General features: G+C 36.5%; 1 protein-coding gene across 4 annotated transcripts in view; it reads left to right on the top strand.

Moving 5' to 3' along the window:
• The window catches only part of LOC117411829 (rho GTPase-activating protein 29-like), a 51,784-nt gene that overhangs the window by 18,913 nt on the left and 6,726 nt on the right, over positions 1 to 26,145 (top strand). For 3 of the 4 annotated variants that reach the window (XM_034019632.3, XM_034019627.3, XM_034019617.3), the window contains exons 3-14: positions 9,675 to 9,818; positions 17,995 to 18,079; positions 19,244 to 19,316; positions 19,992 to 20,052; positions 20,527 to 20,664; positions 20,951 to 21,015; positions 21,511 to 21,621; positions 21,751 to 21,831; positions 22,891 to 23,079; positions 23,382 to 23,519; positions 23,895 to 24,085; positions 24,861 to 25,033. In XM_034019632.3, the coding sequence (XP_033875523.3) occupies positions 9,675 to 9,818; positions 17,995 to 18,079; positions 19,244 to 19,316; positions 19,992 to 20,052; positions 20,527 to 20,664; positions 20,951 to 21,015; positions 21,511 to 21,621; positions 21,751 to 21,831; positions 22,891 to 23,079; positions 23,382 to 23,519; positions 23,895 to 24,085; positions 24,861 to 25,033 (1,449 nt within the window). Of the gene's footprint in view, positions 1 to 9,674; positions 9,819 to 16,114; positions 16,490 to 17,994; positions 18,080 to 19,243; positions 19,317 to 19,991; positions 20,053 to 20,526; positions 20,665 to 20,950; positions 21,016 to 21,510; positions 21,622 to 21,750; positions 21,832 to 22,890; positions 23,080 to 23,381; positions 23,520 to 23,894; positions 24,086 to 24,860; positions 25,034 to 26,145 lie in introns of those variants that run through there. The other variant, XM_034019640.3, reaches the window with a different exon arrangement.

Here is a 26,145-nt window from a genome sequence, read left to right as displayed (position 1 = left end):
ACAGTGAAACCTACAACAATATTATACATTCAGTCCATTCCAAGAGCTTTACTAGTAGTTTTAATGGTGTGAAATAAGTCTTTCGAAAAGCATTCCTGTCTGTTTGATTAAAACTGCCTCAGTGAGTTTCAAGGCTAGAATAGGGCACTGTATAGATTTTGCCATTATATTGATCAATGCAAAAATTGTTCACGGCTTTTTGCTATTGAGTATATAGATTACTTTTAAATCACTCCAGTTTAACAGCCTATTAGCCCTGTACAGTATACCCTTTCATAAGGGCAAATACATTTAGAAAATATGTTCTGGTTTGTGTAGAGTTGTTTAGAAAGGAATCTGAAAACTCTGTTGAACACTGACTACTGATTAGACCCACTGACAAAGGGTCTGTACTGGTTTTCATAGCGAGTTACTGTAAAACTTCTTCAGAAAAGTACCTGTAGTAACCATACAGAATTATGCTAAACTGCTTATTTGAAGAAGTATGTTAACAGACTGAGTGAAGCGTGGCTGGGGCTATATAGTATGTCTGAAAGCGTGGCTGGGGCTATAGTGTGTCTGACCCTGGGGGTTACGGAAGACGTGGGGTTTCTCATGAAAAAACATTAGTGAGCATGAGATGGAGTGCTTGTGGATGCTTGCTTTAGACAATCTGTGTGGGCCTCTTCAGGATTATCCTGGTGCAAACAATGCCTGTGCAGCAAATATCAAGTGTGTTCCTTGATCCCATTGTTACGTGGGCAGTAATTTATGACAGGATAAAATCTGCATTATTCACAATGTTTTTTTAAATGAGCCTGACCTTTCTAGTTTAATTTGCTTTGTATGAAGATGTTTAATGAGTTAAAAAGTAGGTTGACACATGTACTGTAATAATGAGATCCTTTTCTATGGCCAAACAAAACAAACTAATACATATTATGTGACGTGCTATTCTCCTACTAAGGGCGTCACTGCTGGACATGCAGTGTTTATGCAGATTATTAAATGGCATCTTGATAATGCATCCCCGCCTCATCACAGCTTTCAATATAACATTTGGTTATGGTTTAACCTTCCTTTAACAGTGCATAGTGGCCAGGGTGGCTTTATAATTCCTCTGTATCTCTTAAAGAAAAAAAAAGAAAAAATGACCTTGTTTATAAGATGGGTGTGTGTGTACATGTGTCCTGTTCCCTTTTGACGTCAGAAAATGCTGTAAAGTAGCTCTGACAATTTTCTGCTGGTGCTGTTTTGGAGTTTTAGAGCCTTCTATAATGATCCTTTTTTATTTGTTTGTTCTAAGTTTTGGTTCTTTCATCATATTTGATGGAAGCTCCCATCAGCTGTTATTAGTCAGATGTGTTCAGTAGCTTTCTCATGCAAAGCCAGTGCATAGGGTTTGACCTGGGCCTACACGGAAGTTGGGCTTCATTGGGATAAGGTTTAATTGTGTCTTTTGTTGGTGGTCATGGGAAAGGGCATTTCAAAGGTGAAGCAGCAGGGGTGCTTTTTCAGGGGAAGTCCATGAGGCAAGGTTCACTTCTTTACAAGTGCCGTGTAATCTCCTAAGCCTGGTTGTGGGTCGGCACTGGTGCCTAGGTGGGCTGCCACAGGGAAGTGGCTTCTTAATTCACTGAGTTTGATCAGGCCTAAGAGGAAGAACCAACTTCAGAGCAGCATACAGATGATTACGCCTCAGAAGAATGACATGTGTGAAATGTTAAGCTTTCAATTTCTGCCGTCTTTTAAAGGAGGGCTTTAGAGGTTAATTTTATTTATTTTGAGAGGCTGCGACCGCTATTCATTAGGTCACGCTGTCAGGGGAGTGCACAGTGGCTAGTCCTTTAAATCACTTCATAATTGCAGGAGCTGTAAACCAGGTTGGCTGGAGGCAAAATTAAGAGCAACTTTTTCAAACTGTAAGCGTTACAATATTGCGTAATGCAGTCATGAACCGTGAAGGCAGGATTTCATGAAGAGAAATGAAAAACAATTCAGTACAGCACTTCTCTGTGTTAGTAATGGCTACAGTATGCCCAAAATTGTCCAAGAAATGTCAACATTGTTGTTACGTAATGCAGAATCTACTGAATCCCTAGATTACAAAACCTGTAAACATTTCACAAAAACTGCATTTCCAAATCCCACATCAATGGGGAGTTCTGTTTTTGTCAGCTGCCACCTTGTGTACTGGGACATGTTATCATTTTTTCCAACATGCCTCCCTCAAAATCATGCTCTTTGGGTATGACTTTCATTTAAATGAACCTTTAGTTGTTTATATAGAGCTGTCTGATTCCTTATCTCACTACTGAAAAAAACTGTTGCTTTTTTGCTGTCTAGACTATACTTAGGGCTCTTAATAATTTTTTTTTTTTTTATTCTTGGTAACGTGATGCCTCTTTTAAGGTTATATTGAGCCGACTGTTTCTTAATTAAACTCTTGGAAAAGCGTTGATTGTGAAACAAGTTCACTTAATTTTTTTCTTAACCAACTTGATTGGGACTATGATTCAGTTTCATTGATAATGTAAAATAAAAAAAGGCAGCTCCTTATTTTTGATTAAAACCGAACACAAAAAGAGTTATAACCTGTTTTGCAAATAGTAGTTTCCTCTTAATTATGATTTAATTAAATCAATTTAACTTCATTCGCTGTTTGTGTTCCGTTTGAATTAAAAACAAGGAGCTGCCTTTTTTCTTTTTTTTTTTTACATATCAATGAAACAGAATCATAGTCTCAGTCAAGTTATGGGAGTAAAAACTTAACTTAAAATGAACTTGTTTCACAATCAACACTTTGCCAGCAGTTTAATTGAATGGAGTCGGCTAAAAAAAAAGGCACACCACGTGATCAAAACTAAAAACCGAAAACGAAAACGAAGAGCCCTAACTGTACTGTTTGTTGTAGGGATAATCCTTACAAAATCAGCATTGCTGAAACAGAATCATTTCTACAGGCGTCCCACAGGGAAAGAAAGATTCTGGATTTCATCCTCTGGCAGCATTCTTATCCAACTGTGGGTGGGTAGAGGAATGTGCTGTAGAGAATGGGAGGGAATTTTAAAGGAGCAGTCATACTTTGAGTTGTGCTTTGCATTCCCTTGGGTTGCATGGACTACAGTAGAATCCCCAAATCTCAGAGCAGAAAGATAAAATTAGTCATGCAATGATTAGCCTACATTTTGCTGAAATGACAAGTTCACTTTTTTGTTGCTTTTAATACTACTTTATTCTGACCTGTGTTGTTGCTTTGCTATACAGACTACTGAAAGAGCACAATTCAGAATATTTTTTATCTGGAGTGAAAAGGGATTTGGGGATGGGGAAAATACAAATTAACGCAATAAACAGAATGGGGATCCTTTGTTATTTTGGGCCTTCATTTATGACTTGGTGATTAGCAATAGCACTGTTGTGTGTGTGTGTGTGTTTTTTTTTTGTAATTAAATTGTCGCAATTTATTTCTTCTTAAATCAAGAGTGGTACATTTTTCTGTATAGTATGTACTGTACAGTGCTGTAGAAGCACTTCAGCCTGACCGTCAAACTCACAAACTGATGTGCTGTGTTATCACATGTGTTAGAGCCCATATAATGTATTCCTCCCAGGATTAAAATGCATGAGTGAACATAGCTAGGATCACAGAGAATGGAATGTAACCACCAGAAGATGAATTTAGCATGTTATTTATTGGGATCCTTTTCTGTAAGGAGAGGGATTTCAACTAAATTCATAATACTAATTTAAACGGGCAATAAACACTTCAATAGAAACAAATGATCTGCTTATTTATATATATATATATATATATATATATATATATATATATATATATATATATATATATATATATACAGTACAGTACAGTAGGTCACAAATCTTTCAGATATGTATCGTAGGCTGGCGTGAAGTGGCTGCTGCTGGTCTGGCAATCTAAACAGCGGCAAGTGTGCAGGGCGAAGAAAACACCTCCTTGGGTGCCCAGGAGCCAGGTGAAGAAGACTGTGCAGGCTTGTAAAGAACTGACAGTGAAGCGACACAGAGTAAAAGTAAAAAAAAAAAAAAGTACTTGGTTGGGAAATCTGTTAGACACCAGGCGGAAGCAGTGTTGGTACTATTCGGGTTGAACTGTAGCATTATGAAAAAAGTAAAAGTACTGTATTTTAATTAGTGGACTAACAATCTCTGAAAAGCTGTGGAGATGATTTGAGAGTGTCTTTGTCTGAAGAGAGGATTGATTACAATGGTTGGGTAACGTGAATGGAACTTCAACGTGTGGTTCTAAAGATGGACACAGTTTGCAGGAATGCAGGGTTTCCATGACACAAATTAACTAAAAATGAGGCATTGGGAAAGGCAGTGCTTATGCTTTTTATCTGCGAGACAGACCCGAGGCATGGTGGCTGTTTAGGACAACCTAATTTTTCATACATGAAAGCAGGTTTTTCAGATTTCTAAGGCTTTCCGCTGAATGGCAGTGGTAATACAAAGACTAGGGGAGGACACAAAGTAAAAGGCTGGGATTTTACACTGAGCTTCTTGTCAATGGGATTCAGAATCCCATCCTCCACTCAAAAGCCAGGCAGTCTTTTTTTTTATCTCTCCTTTTTGGAAGCCTGCACTTTGTGAGAACTCAATTTATAGTCCTATTAATGCCCAATTTCTCAGGTTAAGGAGACAACAGGCCACTGTTTGCAAATGGCCTTTCTGGACAAAGACAAGGTTTCTTAGTCAAATAGCCATTCTTGTCCCTCGAATGAAGTGTGTTTTACTTAGTAATTCCTGTTGCTTTTTCACATGGAAGCGGGGCCTGGCCTATTGTATGCGCCCATGAAAGGAGCCACGAGGTTAAGTGATGATCTTATAGCTGACTGATTATGCAGTGTGTCCTGCTGGGATCCAAAATCAGTTTATAGCTTACTAATTTGTTTATGAGGCTGCATTAATGATCTCACAATTTACATTTTTATAAGACGTGCAGAAAGAAGCATAGAGAAATATATTGATCAGTTTTAGAGGTAAATTACTTCTCCTTAAATCTGCCACTCTAAATGTCCAAGGGTTAAATAACCTTTATATTCTAAGACCTTGGTGTTCAAAGTATATGGACACAATGAGAGCTCCACGGTATACATGTCCTGTAGAAACATTTATCTGTCTTTTAGTCAAACAGACTTCTTGGCTGGGGCCTTATTGAGGTTATATGTCTTTTCTTTTTAAAGACATTTTAAAGAGCTGCTACATTTGAAGATTATTTATTGGTTGGTGCAGTTCTGGGGTTAATTAAAGCTGAACAGCTGCACAGCTTGCATACAAAACCCGTGGATGCTGCAGTAACACACAGGAAGATATTATTTCAGACTGGATAAATTGCTTTCTTATGTAAAAGCAGCTGCTGCTTAATACTGAGCCACGCAATCCAAGAATGTCACAAAATGTAGCCATTTATTCAATTCACTTTGGCATGCTGTGATTTCATTGAGTTGGCTTTATACATGTTTTATAAATAATCATTTGACATACACCATTCATTAATTTAAAGGGTACATACAGGCCTTTTTATTTGATTGTGTTACATGTTCCCATGTGTTGCTACAACTGTTTAAGTAAAGTGTGTGTGTATTATTTATTTATTTATTTATTTATTTATTTATTTTTTACATTTTGACCACTTTTTTAAACCTTTAAATTGCATTTCCTGCTTCAAGATGGCTTCACATGTACCCGCATGGACCTCTCAGAACTACATTTCCCATCATCCTCCTGCTCACATATGTAACTGAGATGGATTTACCAGTGGGAGGGAAATGTAGTTCTGAGAGGTCCATGTGGGTACATGTGTAGTCATCTTGAGGCAGGGAATGCAATTTAAAAGTTTACAAAAGTGGTCAAAATGCAAAAGAAAAAATTAAATACACACACCATACGTAAACAGTTGTAGCAACACATGGGAACATGTAACACAATAAAATAAAAAGGTCCTTATGTACCCTTTAAGGTGCCATATTAAAATATGAATCCAGATGTGAAAGAATACTGAAGAGTGGAAGATACTTTCTTGGACACATTCTAAAGTAGGTAACGCCTCAGTGGTTGCTATAGTTAGTATGACAATAATGTTTTGTAAAGCATAACCTTGTGGAAATTAATGATCTTAGGGTGGATTGGCAAAATGAATTAATGACTTACAGCATTGTATTTTCTTGTTTCTGTAATCCCGTACTGTATTTTATTCCTGTCCATCTGTTTGTGGTTTTGCTTGTTTTGTCATACTGTCCATGTGCTTGAGTGTTTTTGAGGTCAGGCTTTGGAAAGAGTGGCTCACCGGAGCTGTGCAGCTGTATCCCAGTGAATGAGCGTCTCCATCAGGGTCATGTACTGCAGACATGCAGAAAGTGGCTCTCTCAGAGGGTCACACCATTCATACAGCTGCCAAGAAACCAGCAACCCCTGCTTTACCCAGCCAGTGTTGTAGAAGGCAGTATCAAACTGCCCCCTTTTCATAGTTGCACAGTATTATTGTTTCTTACAGTACATATATAGTCAATAAACTCCCATAAAACAGATTAAATGCTGACATTTTATACCATCTGCCGAACATGTAGCCTACTGCCTCGATGTACTGTAGCACTGTTTTAGGACTGACAACATGCATTGATGTCTAAACCCGGAGACAAAGGTTCAGTAAGATAACTTACTATAGGTGACAACACAGTCTTGAGTATGCCCTCGCATATAAACTTATTAGGACTGTCTCAGTATTAGTCTAGTATTTATTAATATTGATTTATATTTGTTCTAATTTAGTAAGTCTGCTTGGTAAATTGTACCATTTATCTTTAGGAAAAGTAAACAAAATATTTTAAAAAATAAATAAATAAGTGCTTGCTGCTTTATAATAAGAGTATGCCGTAGTATTTGACTTTATCGCAAATAAAGGGAGACCTGACAAACAAAGCTTTGTGTTAACAAGCTCAAGTGAAGTGCCTTGACGGGAAGTACTGTAGCCCTACAGCTGTCACAGGCAGGATTATACAGTATCAGAATTACTCATTTAGGGTGCATTGCAGATCTGTTAAGCTACTGTATGCTGCTATTTTTTTTCTAAGAACTCTGTAACAAAAGTATTTTTATTGAGAAAACAACAGGTAACTGCTGGAAGTGGATTTTGTTAACATTTGACGAAGACAGATGGAGACAGTTGCCATAGAGTGGCGTATGACTCCAGAGTTCCTGTTGTGTCTGGCAAAGACTGCTGGGCACATGAAAAGTGAAAACTTTGCGGTTGCAGGAATATGTTTTTAGTTTAAGAATTTTTGCACAAATTTTGTCTCAAGATAATGTATTCCTGGGCTACAATATCATTCTTACTTGTCACAGAATCTGCATACTCTATTTGGCAATTTTAAAGAATGTTTATGTAAATTAAATGACACAGGGTACACAGGGAGTGTAGCTTAAATACAGTGGGTTTTTTGTGCTCATTTCTGAGTGTATTATAGAAAGTGTGAATCCTTTCTGTTCCAAAGTCATTTACCTATTCAATAAGCTCTCTGAGTGGTCCAGATTTTGCCGTGACTGGATGGGGCAAAAGGCAGATTACTTCATTGATTGGCGAGAATATATGCTATTCAAATGATACAGGTTTTTTTTTTTGCTGTTTAGCCCTCTTTTGAAATGTTGATTTGGTAAAAAGAGAATTATTTTAAGGTAAAAGGAAAATGAAGTGTTTTTTAAGCTTTTCATTCTATACTGAAAATTTTGCATTACCGGTAAGCGTTTTGCTAGCTTTGATGAAGTTTAGTGAGTAATTGCTAGTAATTCGATAATGTATTCCAAACTTGATTCAGATTTTAAAAGGTTAATACATTTTTAAATACATGTTTTTTCCCATTCAAGGATTAAATGATAAACAGTACATCAAAGTGATTTCTACAGTACACTGCATAGGACATTTGAGTGGAAGGCGATCCTGTTACATTTTAGAAATGTGAATACAGTAACTTAATTTGTATACCAAACACATCCAGACAGCAGTCCTTGTAGTGCATGACATATCGTCTGAGGTGTACTGGCTGTTTGTAGCAGAAAACAAACAGTTTTGTTTTCCTAGAGCAAAGGACAGAAAATGTTAATATTTCATTTGCTATGACAGCCATAACTCAAGACACAATTTAAGCAGTATACCAAGTCCTGGGTTCTTGAACATATTCAAAGGAAACCTGACCAGGTCAGAACATCTTGGCTACAATATGTTGCAGTACCTCAAATAAGCGTTGGGTCAGATGGCCTCTTTTGAACCCCCAACACCGTGGCATTTCTTTGAAGACATACTAAGGTATAGGGGTAAGAATTAGGTTACTCTCTTGCTGCATTACAGCAATTTCCTAACCTCGTAGTATCTCAATTTGCAATTTGCACTCGCATACAGGCATGTAACAAATCTGCACAGAAACGATTTGGATTTCCTGAACAAAGTGCAGCTGTCATTGTCATGGTAGCTATTTCCCTAACAGCATTAGTTCCGCTACAGGCCCTTTTTGTCCTTTTACGAAAAAAGGCCAAAAAAACGTGAGACTGCTAAAATCTCCCTGATCCCCTTTTCCATGAGCACTGTAATCCTGTGCAGACTCGGCACAAATGGAGCTTTGAAACCAGTGGGAGCAGGCTTGTGGTGCTCTACCTTGCAACTGCTAAGTTTTCAAATGTTGAAAAATAGACTAGCAAACAAAGAAGTGTAATTATTTTTATGGAGCTCGGAGTTGGGAGGTATATGTCCGTGCCAACTTTGTACTGATTAAGTCATCAAGTGTGACTTTATGTGAAAATAAAAGGTGGGCATGCATACAATCATAGTCCATATATATTTTTTCAGACATAAAAAAAATGCATGGGTAATTTATTTTTTGTAAAAATGTAAATGGTCAGCCCTATTCGTTATGATGAAGACTTCCCTCCCGTTCATGAGAAAAGTACCACTAAAACTGTGAGCTCATTACTGTATGGATTTTGCTGGGACAGGGATACTGCAGCTCTGTTTAAATCAGTGTCAGACCTATTACTTTAAGTCCAGGCTAGTTGTGTTTTACGACCCACTCTAAGCTACAGTAAGAGTTATTTAATGAATTAAATGCTTCATGCATTCCTCATGGACAACATGTGAGGTCTTAGTTTTACATACAGGAACATCTTGTATAATATCGTGCATTAAGTGTGCCCCCCTCGATAGAATGAATAAGTGTACTTCCACCTCATTATTAATCTCTGGCTCTAATTGTTTTAAGTTCTCTCTAAAATTTGTTACAAATACTGAACATGAGTTACTCAATCTCCTATAAAATGTTGGTGTTGGGGGGGAGATTACCTTTTATGTGATTTATTATTTGGGAAGATGATTTACTGTACCAATGGAGTGCAGACCAATTATTGTAATGGAGTCTAGAAATATACTGTATAATTACCATGATACAGAGTTGATATGCATATTGTACAAATCCACCCGACAGACAGCACAGTACCGAAATAAAACAGCTTGCTTGCATGCATAGATGACCTTTTTTTGTACAGAAACCACAATAGTTCAGAATCCACTGTGCTTCGTCATTTCATTTCTGCTTCTTGTAAAGGACAACTGTTTCTGCACATATGATGGAGGAGGGCTCTAAATGTTGTGGTTTTGTCGTTTTCAGAAAATCAAGACTGTTTACATCAAGTGGTCCACGAGAGGCTCGGTGATCTGCTCCGTGTCCTGAAGGCCGTCATCAGCAAACACCAGGCGCTCAACTCAGTAGACATACTCAGAGAGGCCGGAACCGTCATTGCCAAAGTGAAAGGTGAGAGAATGTACCACAATATTAGCTTTGTGTATTGTTTACTTCTTTATTTCCTACTCTTGAGTGAAAAGTTCCGATACATTTTAGAGTCTGCTTTCTTTTAAAACAATGTTTTAGCCAAATGATGTACTGTATTCAGGTTTCTAATGCTCATTATCATTTCCTGAACACGTTTTTTTTGAATTGCTAGAAAGAGCTTATTCTTGAATGAGTCCTCTCAAAAAAGTCATACTTAGGACTTTCATACTTATGATTTATTGTCAAGGAATGTATAACTGTTGGCTGGAGATACTAGCTAGAAAAGTACTTGATGCCACGTTGCTACAGTTTTAAATATGAAAATCAGGATTAAAATGGGTGCTTGAAATCCTGATAAAGTCCTGGATTTTTAACTGGTCATGACCATTCATTGTTCAGGGTCAATTGATTACTATATCCTGGATTTCAGCACAGCGTCCTCAGTAGTGAACCCTCAAAAAAGAACCAGATATTTTGCTTACAGTAAATGCAACAATAGTTATTTATTTTTCAAATATTGAAATATTAGCCTGTATTGTCTGTCAGATCATTTCTTACTGTTCATTTTTTAACTGCTTGAGTGCCAACTGTTGGTTTGGTATTACTGCTGGTATGTATTAGTTTAATACTATGTACCATATTTGTGGTTCTGTTTTCCCATAAGCTGTCCATCCATACTGTCAGTTTGCTCAGCTGTGTTAAAGACTTTTAAAGTATTCCTTTTCCAGACATGTGCTGTTGTCCTCCTGATCTTTTCATATCCAGTGGCTGCAAAGAAAGCACTTCTCCATCCTAAATGCCATATATTCCCAGGGCTCATAGTGACTAGACAAGTGAGGTAACCATTGTAAACACTCTCAAAACCTGTCTTTAAGCAATTGAGAGCTGTGGGAGAATACCACCCAATAACTAATTTTAATTACTTTGGATATAATTTTGAATATAAAACAAAATAATGATATGAAAGCCTTACATTTTAGTTAGGTTTGCCTGAGGTAAATTAGAGAGACTTCAACGCAACATAGCAGACTGGATAACTGTACACTGAAAATGCAGTTTGGGGAAAAATATTAATTAACATTATAGACTGGAATCAGTATACCCATATTCCAGTAACATTTGTATTATACGTTATTTAACTGGTATGGTAGGGTTATCTTTCTAAATACATCAAATTGGATCTTCTGGAAAGGTAGTGGGTTACTACATTGTGGTAAGTATAAAACCTAGATGGGGAGCAACAGAAGGTCTCCCAGTTACTAACAAAAATGCATTTTGAATGTTTTCCTGTAAATAAGCTTTCATCAGTTCACAGCTCGGTATCCTAAAGATCACAAGACAATACTAATTTGAAACCCACAGCTTCTCTCCTTAGTGTTTTCAGAGGATGTTACAGTATAGGTTAAGCAATAACTGCTGATAAAGGAAGGTAAAAACAAATGTTTCCTGTCAGCATGTAAACCACAGAATGAGCCATAGCAAGAGCAGCTTGGCTGGATTTTTCCCAAAACAGACTGCTACAGATTCTGCTATTTTCACTATTATTCTACTTTTTACAATATTTTTCTACAAATAACTCCCCCAGTTTCCCAGTTTCGATGTACAAGAATATATTAAGGGGCTATATTCTTTATAGAAGTTGCATGTGGGTGATGCAAGTTGTGGCTGGGAAGTCCCTTACATTCTCCAAGGTTGTTCTAGGTTATTCTAGGTGCACAAACTTGTGACATTGAGAGGAACGGTAGTTCCTCACGCCAAGTTATCAGCGAAGCACGAGAACTACCAGACTCTCTATACAGCAAGGATAATTTACATGTAAATCAGCCAAAAGCACCATTTCCCTTTAGGTGAAATGTAGAAAAAAAAGTCGGTACCTGTCATACAGTAAGAGAAATAAGTCGCTAAAGTAAGGAAAAAATGTCCTTCTTTTTCTTCCAACGTATTTTTTTTGCCGACCCCAGGCATATGTATATTACAGGACATTTATACACGCCTATGTATATTACAGGACATCCGAGTTTAATGACAATTAACTTGCTTTGTCAACATTAAAATATACTACGGAATGCACTTATTGTGATGTCTATATCATTTATATTAAATGGTTTATTTCTGTTTTAAAATTGAACATTTGCGTGCAAAAAAAATATCTATTTTATATAAATATAAAATAAAAAAAAAAGGTTTGACATGTGTGGGATTTGAAACTATAACTTTCAGTTTGCAAGCATGCATTTACTGTCAGTGCTACATGATTAGTTGAGACAAGCAATATGTTGAAAGATGAAGTCAGCCAGCTGAGAATTCTCAGGACTTTGTTATATTTTGGAGATTTTTTGAGTCATTATTCATCTTCATCTTCATCTTCTTCATCATCATCATCATCATTATCATTCTGAGATTCTGATCTTGAGCTCTGAAAAATGTTGGTTTCCTGTCAGTGTAATGCTCATTGAGGTCCCTATTGGCGCAAGGAAGTATGGTCCCTCTCGATACTGGATGATTAGAGTAATACTGTTTGTGGTCCCCACTGGACAAAAAAGAGCATAAATTGTTCTGAGAATTACCTATGCTGAAGGATAGCCTATATATTTGGTAAAAGTAAAACATAAATCAATATTGAAGTAAATCAATACATAGACATTTATTTCTTTCTTTATCTAGCTTGATATTTATTTATTTTTCATGGTCATATGAACATAGCCATTTAATACTGTATGAAATGAAAATAAATACTCAACAGTTCTTGTTCAATTGTATATTAGTGAAGATTTTTGTAAATAAAGGTTGTCATTTTCAAATTAAAAATATATTGTAACGACCCGGACAATGTCTTTGTTGCAGGACTTGTTGTCTGTTCAGTTTGTCTCGTCTGTCTTTTATATGTTACATGTATTGTAAGGGGAACGGGTCACATCGTTATAGCATGGGAAAAGGGAATGAGTGAATGAGTGTATGTTGTTGTTTTTGGGGGTTGCAGAGCATGGATGTGATTGGTTGATGAGCCGGACAGTGACGGGAAACGACGGGAGGTTAAATAATAAGGTGGTGCATGAGCCTGGGGACTGGAGACAGTCCAGCGCTGAACTTGAATGAGAAACTGTGGGTGTGACTGAGTGAGCGTGTGAGCTGTGACCAGAGAGAATATGCAGGGAAAGTGCCAAGACTAAAAAGTAGGGTTATTATTTTGGTGCTGTGAATTCCGGCCCCTGACAGGAATTCTCTGTACTTTCAAATAAAACAAACATTTTGAGAATTCAACACCGTCTCCCTGAGTACTACTTCCTAAACATGAAAACATTACAATATACTAAATGAACAGGTCAAGCTTATTATAGTAGTTCGCAAAATCAGATGAAAGCTTTCAATACAAACAGGATAATACATAATTATTATTTAGCTTGGCTTGTGTATTTCACGCACAGTAAAACCAGATCGAACTTGCATCAAAAACACAAGCCAAGTTAGAAGAAATAATTGGGGCAACCTTGGCCCCCATCGGTTTTACAGGTGTGCCTATTTGCTATAAATGGCTGGGCATTTTAGATAACTTGCCATTTTTTCACATTTCCAATTTGTTTTTGTTTTAGATTAGACATGCATTAAGACTTGCAAGTTGTTTTGCCATGTGTTAGAAATCAGATCTCTGGAGCAAGGTAATTTGCTTGGCCTCGGTGTAGGAATTTGAAAATGTACCTTACCCTAGAGCAGTTTACATTCCAGGCTAGTGGGATTGAGCCATGCATTTTGGCAACAGTTATATATCAGTGCCTATTTATTCACTAAATTCACAGACTTCATGACCCTCTAGGATCTTTGGCATTCCTCTAGCTTCATTATAACTTGTATTGCATTTTATATTAACGCTCATTTATATACAATTCAGTGTACTGTTAACAAAATAGATAAGATTGGAGTGTTTTTTTGGAATGGTTTTAATTAACATTGAAACACCTGGAGTCAATCTAAATTACAGTTTTACTGACCTTGGTCGACTTTAAACTACAGTTTCCAGATGTGGACGTACAGTACCTGCAATTAGTTAATGATATCCGTAACTGGCCTTGAATCGCTGATTAACAAGTTCTAACTAAGTAACAGAAATTCAAGGCCAGCTACAGATATAATGGTTTTTTAGCATTGTGTAGGAGTCCTGTGACTATATTTTATTTAAAGTAAACTACTTATGACAGTTTTGAATGCTGAAATATTTTTGCAATACAGGAATCAACTTTAACTAGTCAAATTGAATGTGATATTTGGGATCTCATTGTGTGTTCTGTTTATTAATTGTGCATGTGATTCTTCAGACTGCTCATAAAATGAGTATTAAATTAAGCTGGGTTTTTTGTATTATTATTGCAAGGGTAGCGGTGAGCAGCACCTGTTGACAGACACTGAGATCAAGACTTGACAGTGTTGTAGCAATAATGCTTGATCCATTAATATCCATTTCACAAGGGGTCTAATGCTTGTTCATCTTTCCTACAACATGTTGTACAGTTCAGTACAGTGCAGTGATGACACGTCAATGTTGCTAAGGGATGGGCATTGGTAGGAGCGTCCCTTGAGAACGCTTGCAGACACTTCACTATTTATAGATAGAGGTTGGATAATCTTGTTTCAATATTCCTGGATTACAGGGCAGCAAACAAACATCATGCAACACTGACAACAAAACTTTGAATTTGCAGCATGAAGATATGAGTATTTGTAATGCTTTGAAAGGCTACTGGTGCATTACACTGTAAACTAGAATAATCCCCTTCGATTAATGGCCTGTAGCCATTTTACATACATGCACATAAAGAGATTTGTCTGCTGCAGTAGGCTAGTGGTTCTCAACCCACGAGTTTAAACCACACAGCCAGTTATGTGACTGCAGTTGCAAAAGCTGAAATTTGTCTGTATTTCTTTGTACAATAAAATGTATTGAACTCTCCTGTGGCCTTTTTTTTCTCTCTTCAAATTGACTGTTTTGTGAAATATGGCACTTAGGTCCTGGGCTACATTATAATATTAATTTTAGGGCTGTCAAGTGATTAAAAAAATATATATATATATCGCAATTAATCTTGAGATTTAAAAAATGTGTCTTGGTTAAACTTGGTTTATTTAATTGATACAATTACTGCATCAATCTCATTTAAGTCTGTATTATTATTATTATTATTATTATTATTATTATTATTATTATTATTATTATTATTATTATCATTCAAAAAAAACAACCAAACATAAAAACTCTGTTTTCCTATTTCTGGATTGTCTTTATAGTTTTATATTAACTGCTAAATCACAATGGAGTCAGTTTATTACTCACCTTACATTTACAATTATCAGTTTCCTTTACTCATAAACATGTTTCTCATTGCTGTTTAATTTAATTCTCTTTTATTAATAACTTGAAATTGCCTAAATAAAACAAAACATTCACTGAGTAACGGTTATATCCTCCATAACTGTAAGTAGTATCATTTAAAAATAAATGTGGTTATTGAAATAAAACAAAGCTACAGTGTTAACGGGTCTGCAGTTGATAGCTATCCCAACAGCAGGTTCTAGTATCGTACTTGGCTTGATTCATGGGTTTGCTGTGATCTTAAATTTCTAAAAGAGTACTCTGTCGAAACGGACGGGTTTCATTTGTTGTTGTATTGTTGTTGTCTGTAACAGAAAAACTACTATGAAGTGTATTTTGAGAAGTGAAAGCATGTTTATTACATAGGTTGGACAGCACTTCTGTGATACTGGAACTCACTTTGACAGTAGATACAAGTAACTCTCTTTCTATCAATTTTATTACGTCTTAGATTCATAATTTAATCTTCCCACTGTTTCAACTTAAAGTAATATCAATAATCAAGGAGGGGACTATTTTTATGTCTTTGAGCTCCTTGTCATGGCTTGGACTCATCAAGGAGGTGTTACATTTACAGATCTTTTTTCCAGTGTGGTGCTTTTTTATAATTTTCTTTAGGTAATCTGCCATGCTGTTTTTATTTCTTTAAAACACAATGTGAGGTATTTAACTGAACACCTACATGCAGAGATGTACATTAGTAAGCTGTTTGTTTGAGCTGGCAAGAGCGTTTTTAAAAGCAATTTGTAATTATTCCTGCTGTGTTATTAAAAAACCTTATGCAACAACTATGCGATTGTATGTTGATGATGCATTTACCATATTTGGAAGTGCGAAGTTTGAGCAGAGTATTGTTGTGTGTAGACAAGATGTGAACCTCAGGATGTCCTGGGGAAGACGTCACAGCAGCAGCAGCAGCAGCAGCAGCAGTCGGCTGCAGTCATTCAAAAGGAGTGGAGGCTGTCCGATGCAATACATTCAATAAAAATAAAGGCTTTCTGATTTTAACTTGGAGGATTTTACAACTTTGACTTGGAAATGTACAACAAGCTGAAATCTGCAGGAAACCTATTTTTTTCTGTAATTTCTTTTTGAGGACTTCAAAGGGCCTAGCACAAGATGTTTTAGAGCAAGCCTTCCTGCAACAGGAAAAGTGAAGTCAAGATGAAGAAAACGATCTTGCGAGCGCCATAAACACACATTCAAACACACAAAATCCACTTCAGTTACCAGTATGGCCTGCTTACAAGTGCTTATGGTTGACAGACTTGGGGACCATGTTGCACAGTTGGTAAGTGCAGCAGTTTCTTCTCCCTAGGTATTAATGTTAGTTAGACTTTTAGACTGCAAGTGGTGAACTAGAGTTTCCTGTGACAGTGTAATACATTGACAGGAAACAATTGATTAAGTAGATTTTCATGGCTGTATGATAAGGTATTGTAAAGCTCCTTGGAAAGCTGTATGGGTGTATGTTCCTGTTCAGTAAAATATTTCCTGAAAATAAATGTATTTGTGAAATTTGATTATGCAAAAGGTTTAAACATCATCGCAGTTGCTTGGAATGTAGATTTGAAAGAAAAAAAAATGGTCTTCCTCTGCCTCAGTAAGCGTTGGACTCAAAGGAAATGAATAGCTAAACTGTATATATGCTCCTTTTAACTTAAATGATTCATTCTCAAATGTGGACTTAATCATAATTATTATTATTTCTGTATCTTTCCTTCACGGTTTTTAAAGTGTGTGGTTTTAATTTTCCATAATATCTCTTATTCTATTTCCTGAACATTTCCATTTTCTATTTATTTAAAAATAGAAAATAGCACAGTACTCACAAATTAAGAAATCTCAGCTGTTTTATAAAAGCTACACTAATTTGCTGCTACTCTATGTACATTTACTGTAGGTATAAAAGTGAAACACAGACTTGAAATGTTTTCTGTATACACTTGACTCATAAAGCTACCATATTTAGGTAGTTTATTTTACTTTTTATATCCTCATTTTGCTGACAAGGAGCAGCTTTGTTTCAGTAGAAAAGCGTCACATAATTTTTTGGTCTGCACAAAAAAACACTCCCTTTGTTTTCAGGAAGGAAAATAATGAGGACACACACTTTAGCACTGGGGTTGTTTCAAGTGTCTTCCTGTCTGATGCTGCTTCTTCTGTATTAAAACATTTCACTTGCATGTGTTTTGTTTTGTTTTCGCGCATTACAGTTTTTTTTCTTCTAGAAAGGATGTTTATTGAAGAGCATTTGATTATAGTGGATTTCTTTACGTTACTTTTTTTACCCATTAGTGTTTGGGCATTCGGCAGGAAATTGACACTTTACAAGACTGCAACCGGAGATGAAAAGTGACACCATTAACAAACCTTTGCTCATTAGGGTTTTGCTAACATTCCCATCAGTATGTTAAGTTCTTTGCACACATGTGTTGATATTAATAGTGATCTGTGCTACTCAATGCATTCTTTAGATTTGTAAAACAGTGGAGTGTTCATATCCTGTAATAAATAGCTGATAGCAGTGATTGTAAAATCTGAAGCAGGCTTCATAATAACATGATTACACCTCTTGACTGATAAGTATTTTATAGATTATGGTACATACCATACACATTCAATCAAACTGTATCCAGTATATGCTGGTGATGTTTCTGTGTTACGTTAGCTGGTTTTGTGTGTTTTTATAAGAATTTTTACAACCCAAAGGGACGTGGCTATGAGTGTTATTTTGTTTGAAAGTAAAGCTGTGTTGGTTCTCTCAGTCACATGTGGTTTATCACTCTATTACAGGTGTGAACTTCAAGGATGTGAATGAAGACAACAAACAAGAAATATTTTCATCCATTGACACGCTGGCTTTTACCTTTGGCAATGTGTAGGTACAGTTTTAAATATTAGAGGTTGCTTCCATTTATTTTTAATACAATTCTCTGCTTGTACAACTGTGAATACTACTACTGTATAGGGCAGTGGATGTGTAAACGCCATCGTTTTAAAACACCAGTACAGTATAACAGTTAAAACTAGAATACTGCTTTTAATCAATGAGAAATGCTATTGTTTTCTTAAGTTACAATACAAAGCAAATAATCAAGCAAAATAACCTACTGAAATTAACTTCAATAACCTCGACATTCATGCTCTACCTGAATCTATGTATAGTTTCATATATTGTCTGTATACTGCAGCATTCTGAGTACACATCAGTCAATATTCATACTGTAGCTGTGAAATCCTATTATAAAGATGGTGCAATAACAATGTACAGTATTATAAAGTGAAAACTGCATGAAAGTATTTTTTTCTGAATTAAGTAAAACAAATATGTTGCAAATAATCAGGTAAATCTGTATAATGATAATCATAACTTTTTAAAACACTATTTATGTGCTTTGGCAGAAAAGTTTCTCCTGTATGTTTAAAGTAATAGATAGTCTAAACCTTTTTAAATGTGCATTGTACTGCATTGTACCAGATCCCACCCCTGTCAGTGAGTCGGAATGGAAACATGCCTTCGATATGAACCAGAACAAATATAACCAAGACTCTTTTATGGTCTTTGTGGGAAATCCAGAACAGTAGATGGGCAGCAGTGTGGAGTAGTGGTTAGGGCTCTGGACTCCAGACCGGAGGGTCATGGGTTCAATCCCCAGTGGGGGACACTGCTGTTGTACCCTTGAGCAACGTACTTTACCTAAAATTGCTCCAGTAAAAAAAAAAAAACAACTGTATAAATGGGTAATTGTATGTAAAAATTAATGTGTAAAAAAATAATGTGATATCTTGTAACAATTGTAAGTCGCCCTGGATAAGGGCGTCTGCTAAGAAATAACTAATAATAATAATAAGTAGATCCAGTAGAGTGCTCCATGCTGCAACAGTATGTTTTGTGAATGGGAATATGAGGGTGTGCTTTAACATTCATCATCATTACAACTGATGTTCACCCAGGCAGTCTGGCCTCTGCAGTAATGTCAGTGTTCACACAGGCAGTCTAGCCTCTGCAGTAATGTTATGCCTCTTGTATTGTGCCTTTCAGAGTGTCTGATTTCCTTATGGGCGATGTAGACAGCGGTTCGGCATTGGGGCTTCCCCAGACTCGGAGAAGTCGGGTAACTTTTTATTTTCAGTTATTTATAATGACGGTTTGATGGTTTTTAATAAGGGGTTTCCAGGCTTCTGCACATATAATGATTTATCTTTTTACTGTCGTAGAGCACACCTTAAAATTATGAAGTACTGTACGTGATTTATTGCATGTCTAAGTTACATGGGTCTATATTAACTGAAAGGTATCTAATATAAGTGTGGTTTTATTGTGCTATAGTGATTATATTTTTTTAAATTTGATTTTATGATCAATCCTCACAGAGGTAGGATTACCATCAGTGGATAACAGTTCTGTTGTGTTACGCTTTCACTAAGCCTGTCTGAATTTATGATGAACTAATTATTACTTTGTATTTGTCTTAATCAAGCTATTGCCAGAATGCTGAACCCTTTGAAGAAAGATTAATTCAGAAATATGGGCTTTGATATGCTGTAATCTTGCCAGACAGTTACAGTAACACATTGTGATCACATTGCCTTCTAAACCTGTTTGTTTACATAGTGTCCTTTGCCTAGCCCTATCTGTTTATATATACTCAGGATCATTGTCATCTTTGGCTTCTGTCCAAAAAAAAACCAACACAGTTATTGTTTTTGAATAACGTAAGTTTTAAGTTGCACTGTTGTGTGTATAAATAAATATACTGTATTTTTTTTTTCTTTGTTTGACGTGCAAGTCTTTTGAGAACCTCTCGGTGGAGTCGGGAGGATTACTTGCTGAGAAGGATGATCTTCAGAGTAAGTGTTTCAAGTGAAAAACATACATTTATGAAATTGGGAGGCATTGATTGCCATTTTAGTTTTCAAAAGTGATTTTTAAGATTATTTTGTTTCAAAATTGGATCTTGGAAATATTAGTGTTGTATTTTGCTTTTTTTAAAAAAAAATTAGCATTTTTATTATTTTTTTTGTATATGTTCTTTAATTAAGTGTTATAATTACAGTGCTGAAATCAATGACTAAATTAAAATTGCAGTAGCTAATTTAATTATCAAAACTAAAACTCTAGTAGTTGCCCTGCTGTAGTGTGACAACTTACACTGGTATTGCCTGCTATTTATTTATTTTTAAAGCCCCATCACTTTTACTTAGCATCAACTGGCACAAGGTCAGAAGAGCTTTTCTTTGCGAGAGCTAGGCTGATCCGCGCCCATCACTCAAGTTGGCAGAATGTCGAAAGGCCATTTTTTTACCTTTTTCAATTTTGTTCAGGTCATCTTCGTGCCAAGGAAGTTGACAACATGCTACTGAAAAATGACAGTGGGATCGAGTCGGCCCTACTGTATGCCAAGGCCTGGTCCAAGTATACCAAAGATGTTCTGTCATGGGTGGAGAAGCGGCTCAGCTTGGGTGAGTGATTGCTTTGCTGTCTAATCCAATTTGCCATGAAGGATTTCAAGTTGTTGCTGGGCTTCGGCAGCATAGGCCATCGACAATGCACTTTTTAAACTGGTAATTGTGCTGTAGTGCCAATTAATACAGTTGCCTATATAGTCCCCTTTTTTATGTTTTGACTGTGTGGCCAGTCTGCTGATCTGTTGATAATATGCCTCGGATGTAACCAGACATTGCATTTCTGTTTGTGCTGTTAACCTGTCGCCAATGTATTTGCTTATGACAAACTTTGTGTTTACAGATATGGAGTGTGCAAAGAACTTTGTAAAAATGGCTGAATCGGCAAAAGCCCTTGTGGGTCAACAGGTAATCTTTTTAACAGTCAATCAAATTAAACAATCTAATACATAAGTCAATGGTATCAGACTAAAGGCAAGCCCTAGATTTTAGGGGTGATGGATCTGTCATAGTACACAGAAATTTGATTTACCAAAATCTTGGACTAGCCAGCAGTCTAATATTTATCCAAATGTTTCATTTTCATTGAATGGCCTATTAGATGCATTAAAAAACATTAATACTTGGCAAGTTTGCTTCTTAATGATCTTTGAAAGGTTATACTTCTGTATAACTATACAATTCTGAGCGGTGACGTCCTGTATAATTGGCTAATTAATTAATTGCCACAAACTGAATGGACTCATTGAGATGTTTAGAACAATACAGCATACATTTTCATTTTAGGCTACAGGCAAAGTTTGGGGAAATGCCATCAGTACATTAATGAATTAATCAGGTTTTGCAATAAGAAATTAATAATTGTTTATTTTTTTATGTATATATATATATATATAACAATAGGAACACATGCCATTCCGTGAAATCTACACCTCTGCCTTTCAAAATGACATTGAATACAGCCATCTCTTACTGCAAACAGCCACTGCTCTCCAAACAAACAAATTCATTCAGGTAAGAATGCCAAGTTAATGGGTTACTCTTCAGTTGTGTTTGTCTCTCTCCTTTACTGATATCACAGAGAAAGACTTTGGTTTCTTTTTTAGAAAATAAAAACTAAACCACCTTCATTTACTATTTCAGCCTCTTTTAGCCAGAAGGAATGAACTAGATAAACTACGCAAAGAAATCAAAGAACAATGGCAGAGGGAACAAAAGAAAATGGTTGGTTTTGCACTATGTTGTTTATTATTATTATTATTATTATTATTATTATTATTATTATTATTATTATTATTATTATTATTATTATTATTATTATGTCCCACTTTACAGTACTGTCCCCCTTTTTATTCCAATTAACAGTTAAGCATACTTAAGCAGCTAACTTCCAAACATGTTAACAGGTGGCTTTTGTGGTTTGTTAATGTATTTTTTTTAAACTACTGTTGTCCTTATGATGTCTTCAAACAAACCCATTTAACTGATATGATCGATGTGATCAATCACTGATATGAGAATAATGAATTCAATTGTGTGGGGGAGGGAGGTGTGTTTGTTGACCATTAAGAAACAATAAAATGCGTTTGTTAGTAAACTAGCCATTATCCATAACTTCAAAAAACCTCAATCAGAGATTATTAGATAAACCTTATAACATACTACATGACGTATACCAATGGTTTCCTATGGACAGGGGCAGATTTACTCTGAATTGCCTGTGTTCTCTCTCAGGCATCATTTCTGCAAGTCAACAGGGACTGCACAATAGTGGTAGACTACAGTACATGAAAGACAGAATAAAATCAGTTTTTTTCAGTAATGTACTGTAGGATTTAATACACAGAGTACTGTAAATAATGCAGTTATTAAATACAGTGCTGGAAACGCATGTATTACACACACCCACACAGACGTTCATTCTAATACCATGCGCCCAACCTAGGGCTAAAAAAAATCTGTAGAGCTAAATCAATCATTTTAGGAGAGAGACACCTTTTCTAGCCTATAATTAGCCTAAATTTTTTCAGTATTGTACTGTAGCAGGTAATAAAAAGGATGCTGCTGAAACAAATGCATTATACACACATGAAAATGTCTACTGGCTAAAAACATGAGTGTAGGGCAAAATTAATTAATTTCAGAATCCCTACACCTCTTCTACATCTCTTGTAACTCGCAACAATCTATTCTGTCAGTAAGGAGGAGCTCTTGCTGCTGAAGGGTTAATCGTCAACTGCACTTTCACTTCTATTTTCTTTAACAAAATATCCTGTTCCACAGCAAGAGGCAGATTCAGCTTTGAGAAAGGCTAGGCTTTTGTACGACCAGCGTCACGAAGAATATGGAAAAGCCAAATTCTCGACAATTCGTGCAGAGGAGGAGCAGCTGGGATTGAGTGGAGGCCTTACTAAAGATGGCAGCAAAGTGCTGGAGAAGAGGCGGCGCTTAGAGGAAGAGGCTCTTCAGAAAGTAAGACTGTTCAGCAGTGTCTGCTTGTCCAATACTGGTCAGGGGGATGTTTGCAGGGGTTTATAGAGACGTTGGTTGGCACTACCACATTCTCTGTGAACTGGTCTGAGCCCAGGTTGTAGTTCAGTCTAATTACAAACACCTGGCAATACTGTTACAAAATACCTTTGAGATATTTAGATTGTCACATTTTGTTTTAGGTGTGTATGAAGGTCATAGTGATCTTTCTCTTGTGGTGGGTGATGTATGGAAGTAACATGCTTATGTGAAGTTTTTTAATTTTAATTTTTTTCTGATTCAAGGCTGATGAAGCCAGTGAGCAATATAAAAACTGCGAAGCTGATTGCAGTGAGAAGAAAATCAATCTAGAAAATGTGAAAAGTGAAATCTTGACACAACTCCGGGAACTGGTCTTCCAGTGTGATCTTACTTTGAAAGCGGTAAGAGTTTACTTTCCAGTAGCAATGGTGCTTTGTGAAATTCAAACAATTTCAAACACAACATACATTGCAGTCAAATGAAAGGCACCCAAATCCACACAAGTTAATAGAAAAAATACAGTATTTGAAAATGCATCATTGGCTCAACTTCAGGCAGTAAAAACGTCTGAAAGAGGTCACATTAAAAATGTACTTTGCAAATTACAATCTATTTCTGTTTTTTTGTATGCATTTATTTAAACAGTTTTCCACATTTCTAACCTAGTCTGCATATTACTGATGGTGATCCATAACTGGCTCATGCCTTCATCCTGTCTTACACTACATACACTTCAAATATGTGTACTTGGTGTAATGGGTTACTTTCTTTTACAGGTAACTGTCAACTTGTTCCAGATGCAGCAGGGGCAGGTGGTTTCTCTTCCAGTGAACTACCAGTCGCTGTGTGAAAGTGCCAAGCTGTATGAACCTGGGCAGCGCTACTCTGAGTTTGTCAAGAGCCTGCCAAAGGAAGAAAGCCCGCTGGAGTCCTTCTCTTTTGAGACACAGATGTCCCAGACTGAAGGGTAAGAATGGCTGCTGGGGTAGCTTTTTACCTTGTAAAAGCACAGCTGTGTGTTGTGAGTCATACAGTGTGCAGCACAGGTTTGCGTCCTAGCTGTGTGAAGTCAGAACTCTTCGCTGGGGATTCAAGAGAGAGTGTTGCATTGGCTCTGTCGTGACTAGGGCTGGTCTTTGTCCTCCAGAGGCTGGTAGCTTGCTGGCTCTCGAAGTCCTGGTTGTAAAATAGGTCATTGGCTTGGTTGTAGGATTGGAGGACACCCACTGAACCTTCAGTTCTCCTGAGCTGTGAAGAATTGCTGCGGTGACAGACCATTCTAAATTGGGGAGAACACTGGGGGTAAAATAATTGCGCTCTCAAAAAAATACATATTTCAGTGATCACGTCAGAATGTGAAGACTGATATTTGATTTGAGATAGATGCGCATGTTGTTGGGCAGGGGTCCTGTTCAGATAAAAGGTAACAGAAAAACTAGCAGAGAGAAGTCAACGTCAGTGTTGAAACCACCAGCAGTGTTAGAAGCTTATCTTGCACATGCTGCCAAGCACCAACATTGCTGAAAGAAAAAGTAACAATCATACGTGAGCCAACAGGCCTTCCTCAGGAAATATCTGTGATGTAAGATTTTGTTTTTGCTAGTCTCTGTCTGTGCTGACATTTTTAGCCCTTGTTTAAAGTGTGTGTATTCTTTCCTTAAACTGCCTTCACGTACCTTTGGGTCTGTATTTAAACGGACATGTTTTAATAATGTATTTTTATTTCTGAACGCTTTCTACAGGCTGCAGTTTGGTAAAAGAACAATGAACAGTGCACATTCCTCACATGGAAACCTGTCGCAGATGTCGGTCACCTCTGGAGATTTTCAATCTGTCGATGACGTAGATAGTCCAGTCCACATGCGCACAGGGAAGATGGGAGAAACGAGATCCAACAGCAGTACTGACATCCAAGGTAGAGGCACCACAGAACTGACTAACACAACTTCCCAGCCTTGAACGCTTATTGTGATAAGTACTTAATGCCTGTTTTATATGGCTTGAGTACACAACAGGCCGAGGTGGTTGGTGTCATGTCTGGCTGCTTTAGACCTCCCTGAATTATACAAAACAAACACATTTACAGCATAATTGACTGGAGGGTGGACTTTAAATAGATTAGCCACAGGTCAAACCGAAAGCTTTATGGATAAAAACACTGGGTCAGATTACAGTAACAAAACATTTGATTCTGGTTAAAATGAAACACCATTTTTATAAAAAAATAAACAAAAATAAAAAGGTATACACATGGTATGTTCATATAAAAACTCCTAAATACATTATCCCAGTTACGTTTAGTGGAGTTCTTTTAACTGTAATTTTTTAGTTGACGGCATTACTCTGTTCTTGACGAATCGCTTTTATAGTGTTGGTATTTGTTGACATTTAACTCGCTTTTGTTAACTTTAACACTGGGGCTATTGAGTTTTCTATTGCTCATCATTGCTTACACAAAGCAAATAAAAGTAAATTCCATTGTAAAAAGCACAGACAGTAGTAACAGTCCCATCAGCACATTAAACCATGGCTGTTGATGCTGTCTTCATTATCCAAAATTGATTTAATTAGGTTCTTTTGTGATTGTGATTTTGTGTCAAGCCCTCCAGTACTCTCACATGTGTATTGGGACCGCCAAGTCCTTCAGGAATTAAATAGTTAAAGCGTTTGTTTATTTTATAGCCTCTCACTTGAAAGGCAATCTTCTCGTTTGATGTTTCTAATGAGGTAATTACCAAGGACATTGTTTATTAGGTTTGGGCCTAATGTAACAATTTGTGGATTGCAGTCCTGACTAAAAACACAGCATTTTTAAAAGAACAAACCTTTTGTTTTAAATGTTGGGTCCACGTTTTTTTAAAATCTTTACAGTATATGTTTTCCTTTTAAAATAAACAAAAACAAGCTTCTGTATTAGATTGAATTTGGACATCTTTCCCAAGAATGTTTAATTCCATTAAGTACATAATCCTATTGCTCATTCAAGCTAAATGTATACAATTAGTTTGTTTGCTTCAACCATTTGTG

This window comes from Acipenser ruthenus, chromosome 10 (assembly GCF_902713425.1).
Source record: "Acipenser ruthenus chromosome 10, fAciRut3.2 maternal haplotype, whole genome shotgun sequence".
Classification (NCBI taxonomy): domain Eukaryota; kingdom Metazoa; phylum Chordata; class Actinopteri; order Acipenseriformes; family Acipenseridae; genus Acipenser; species Acipenser ruthenus.
Note: the sequence above shows the minus strand (reverse complement) of the source record. Positions and strands in the feature narration are given on the sequence as shown.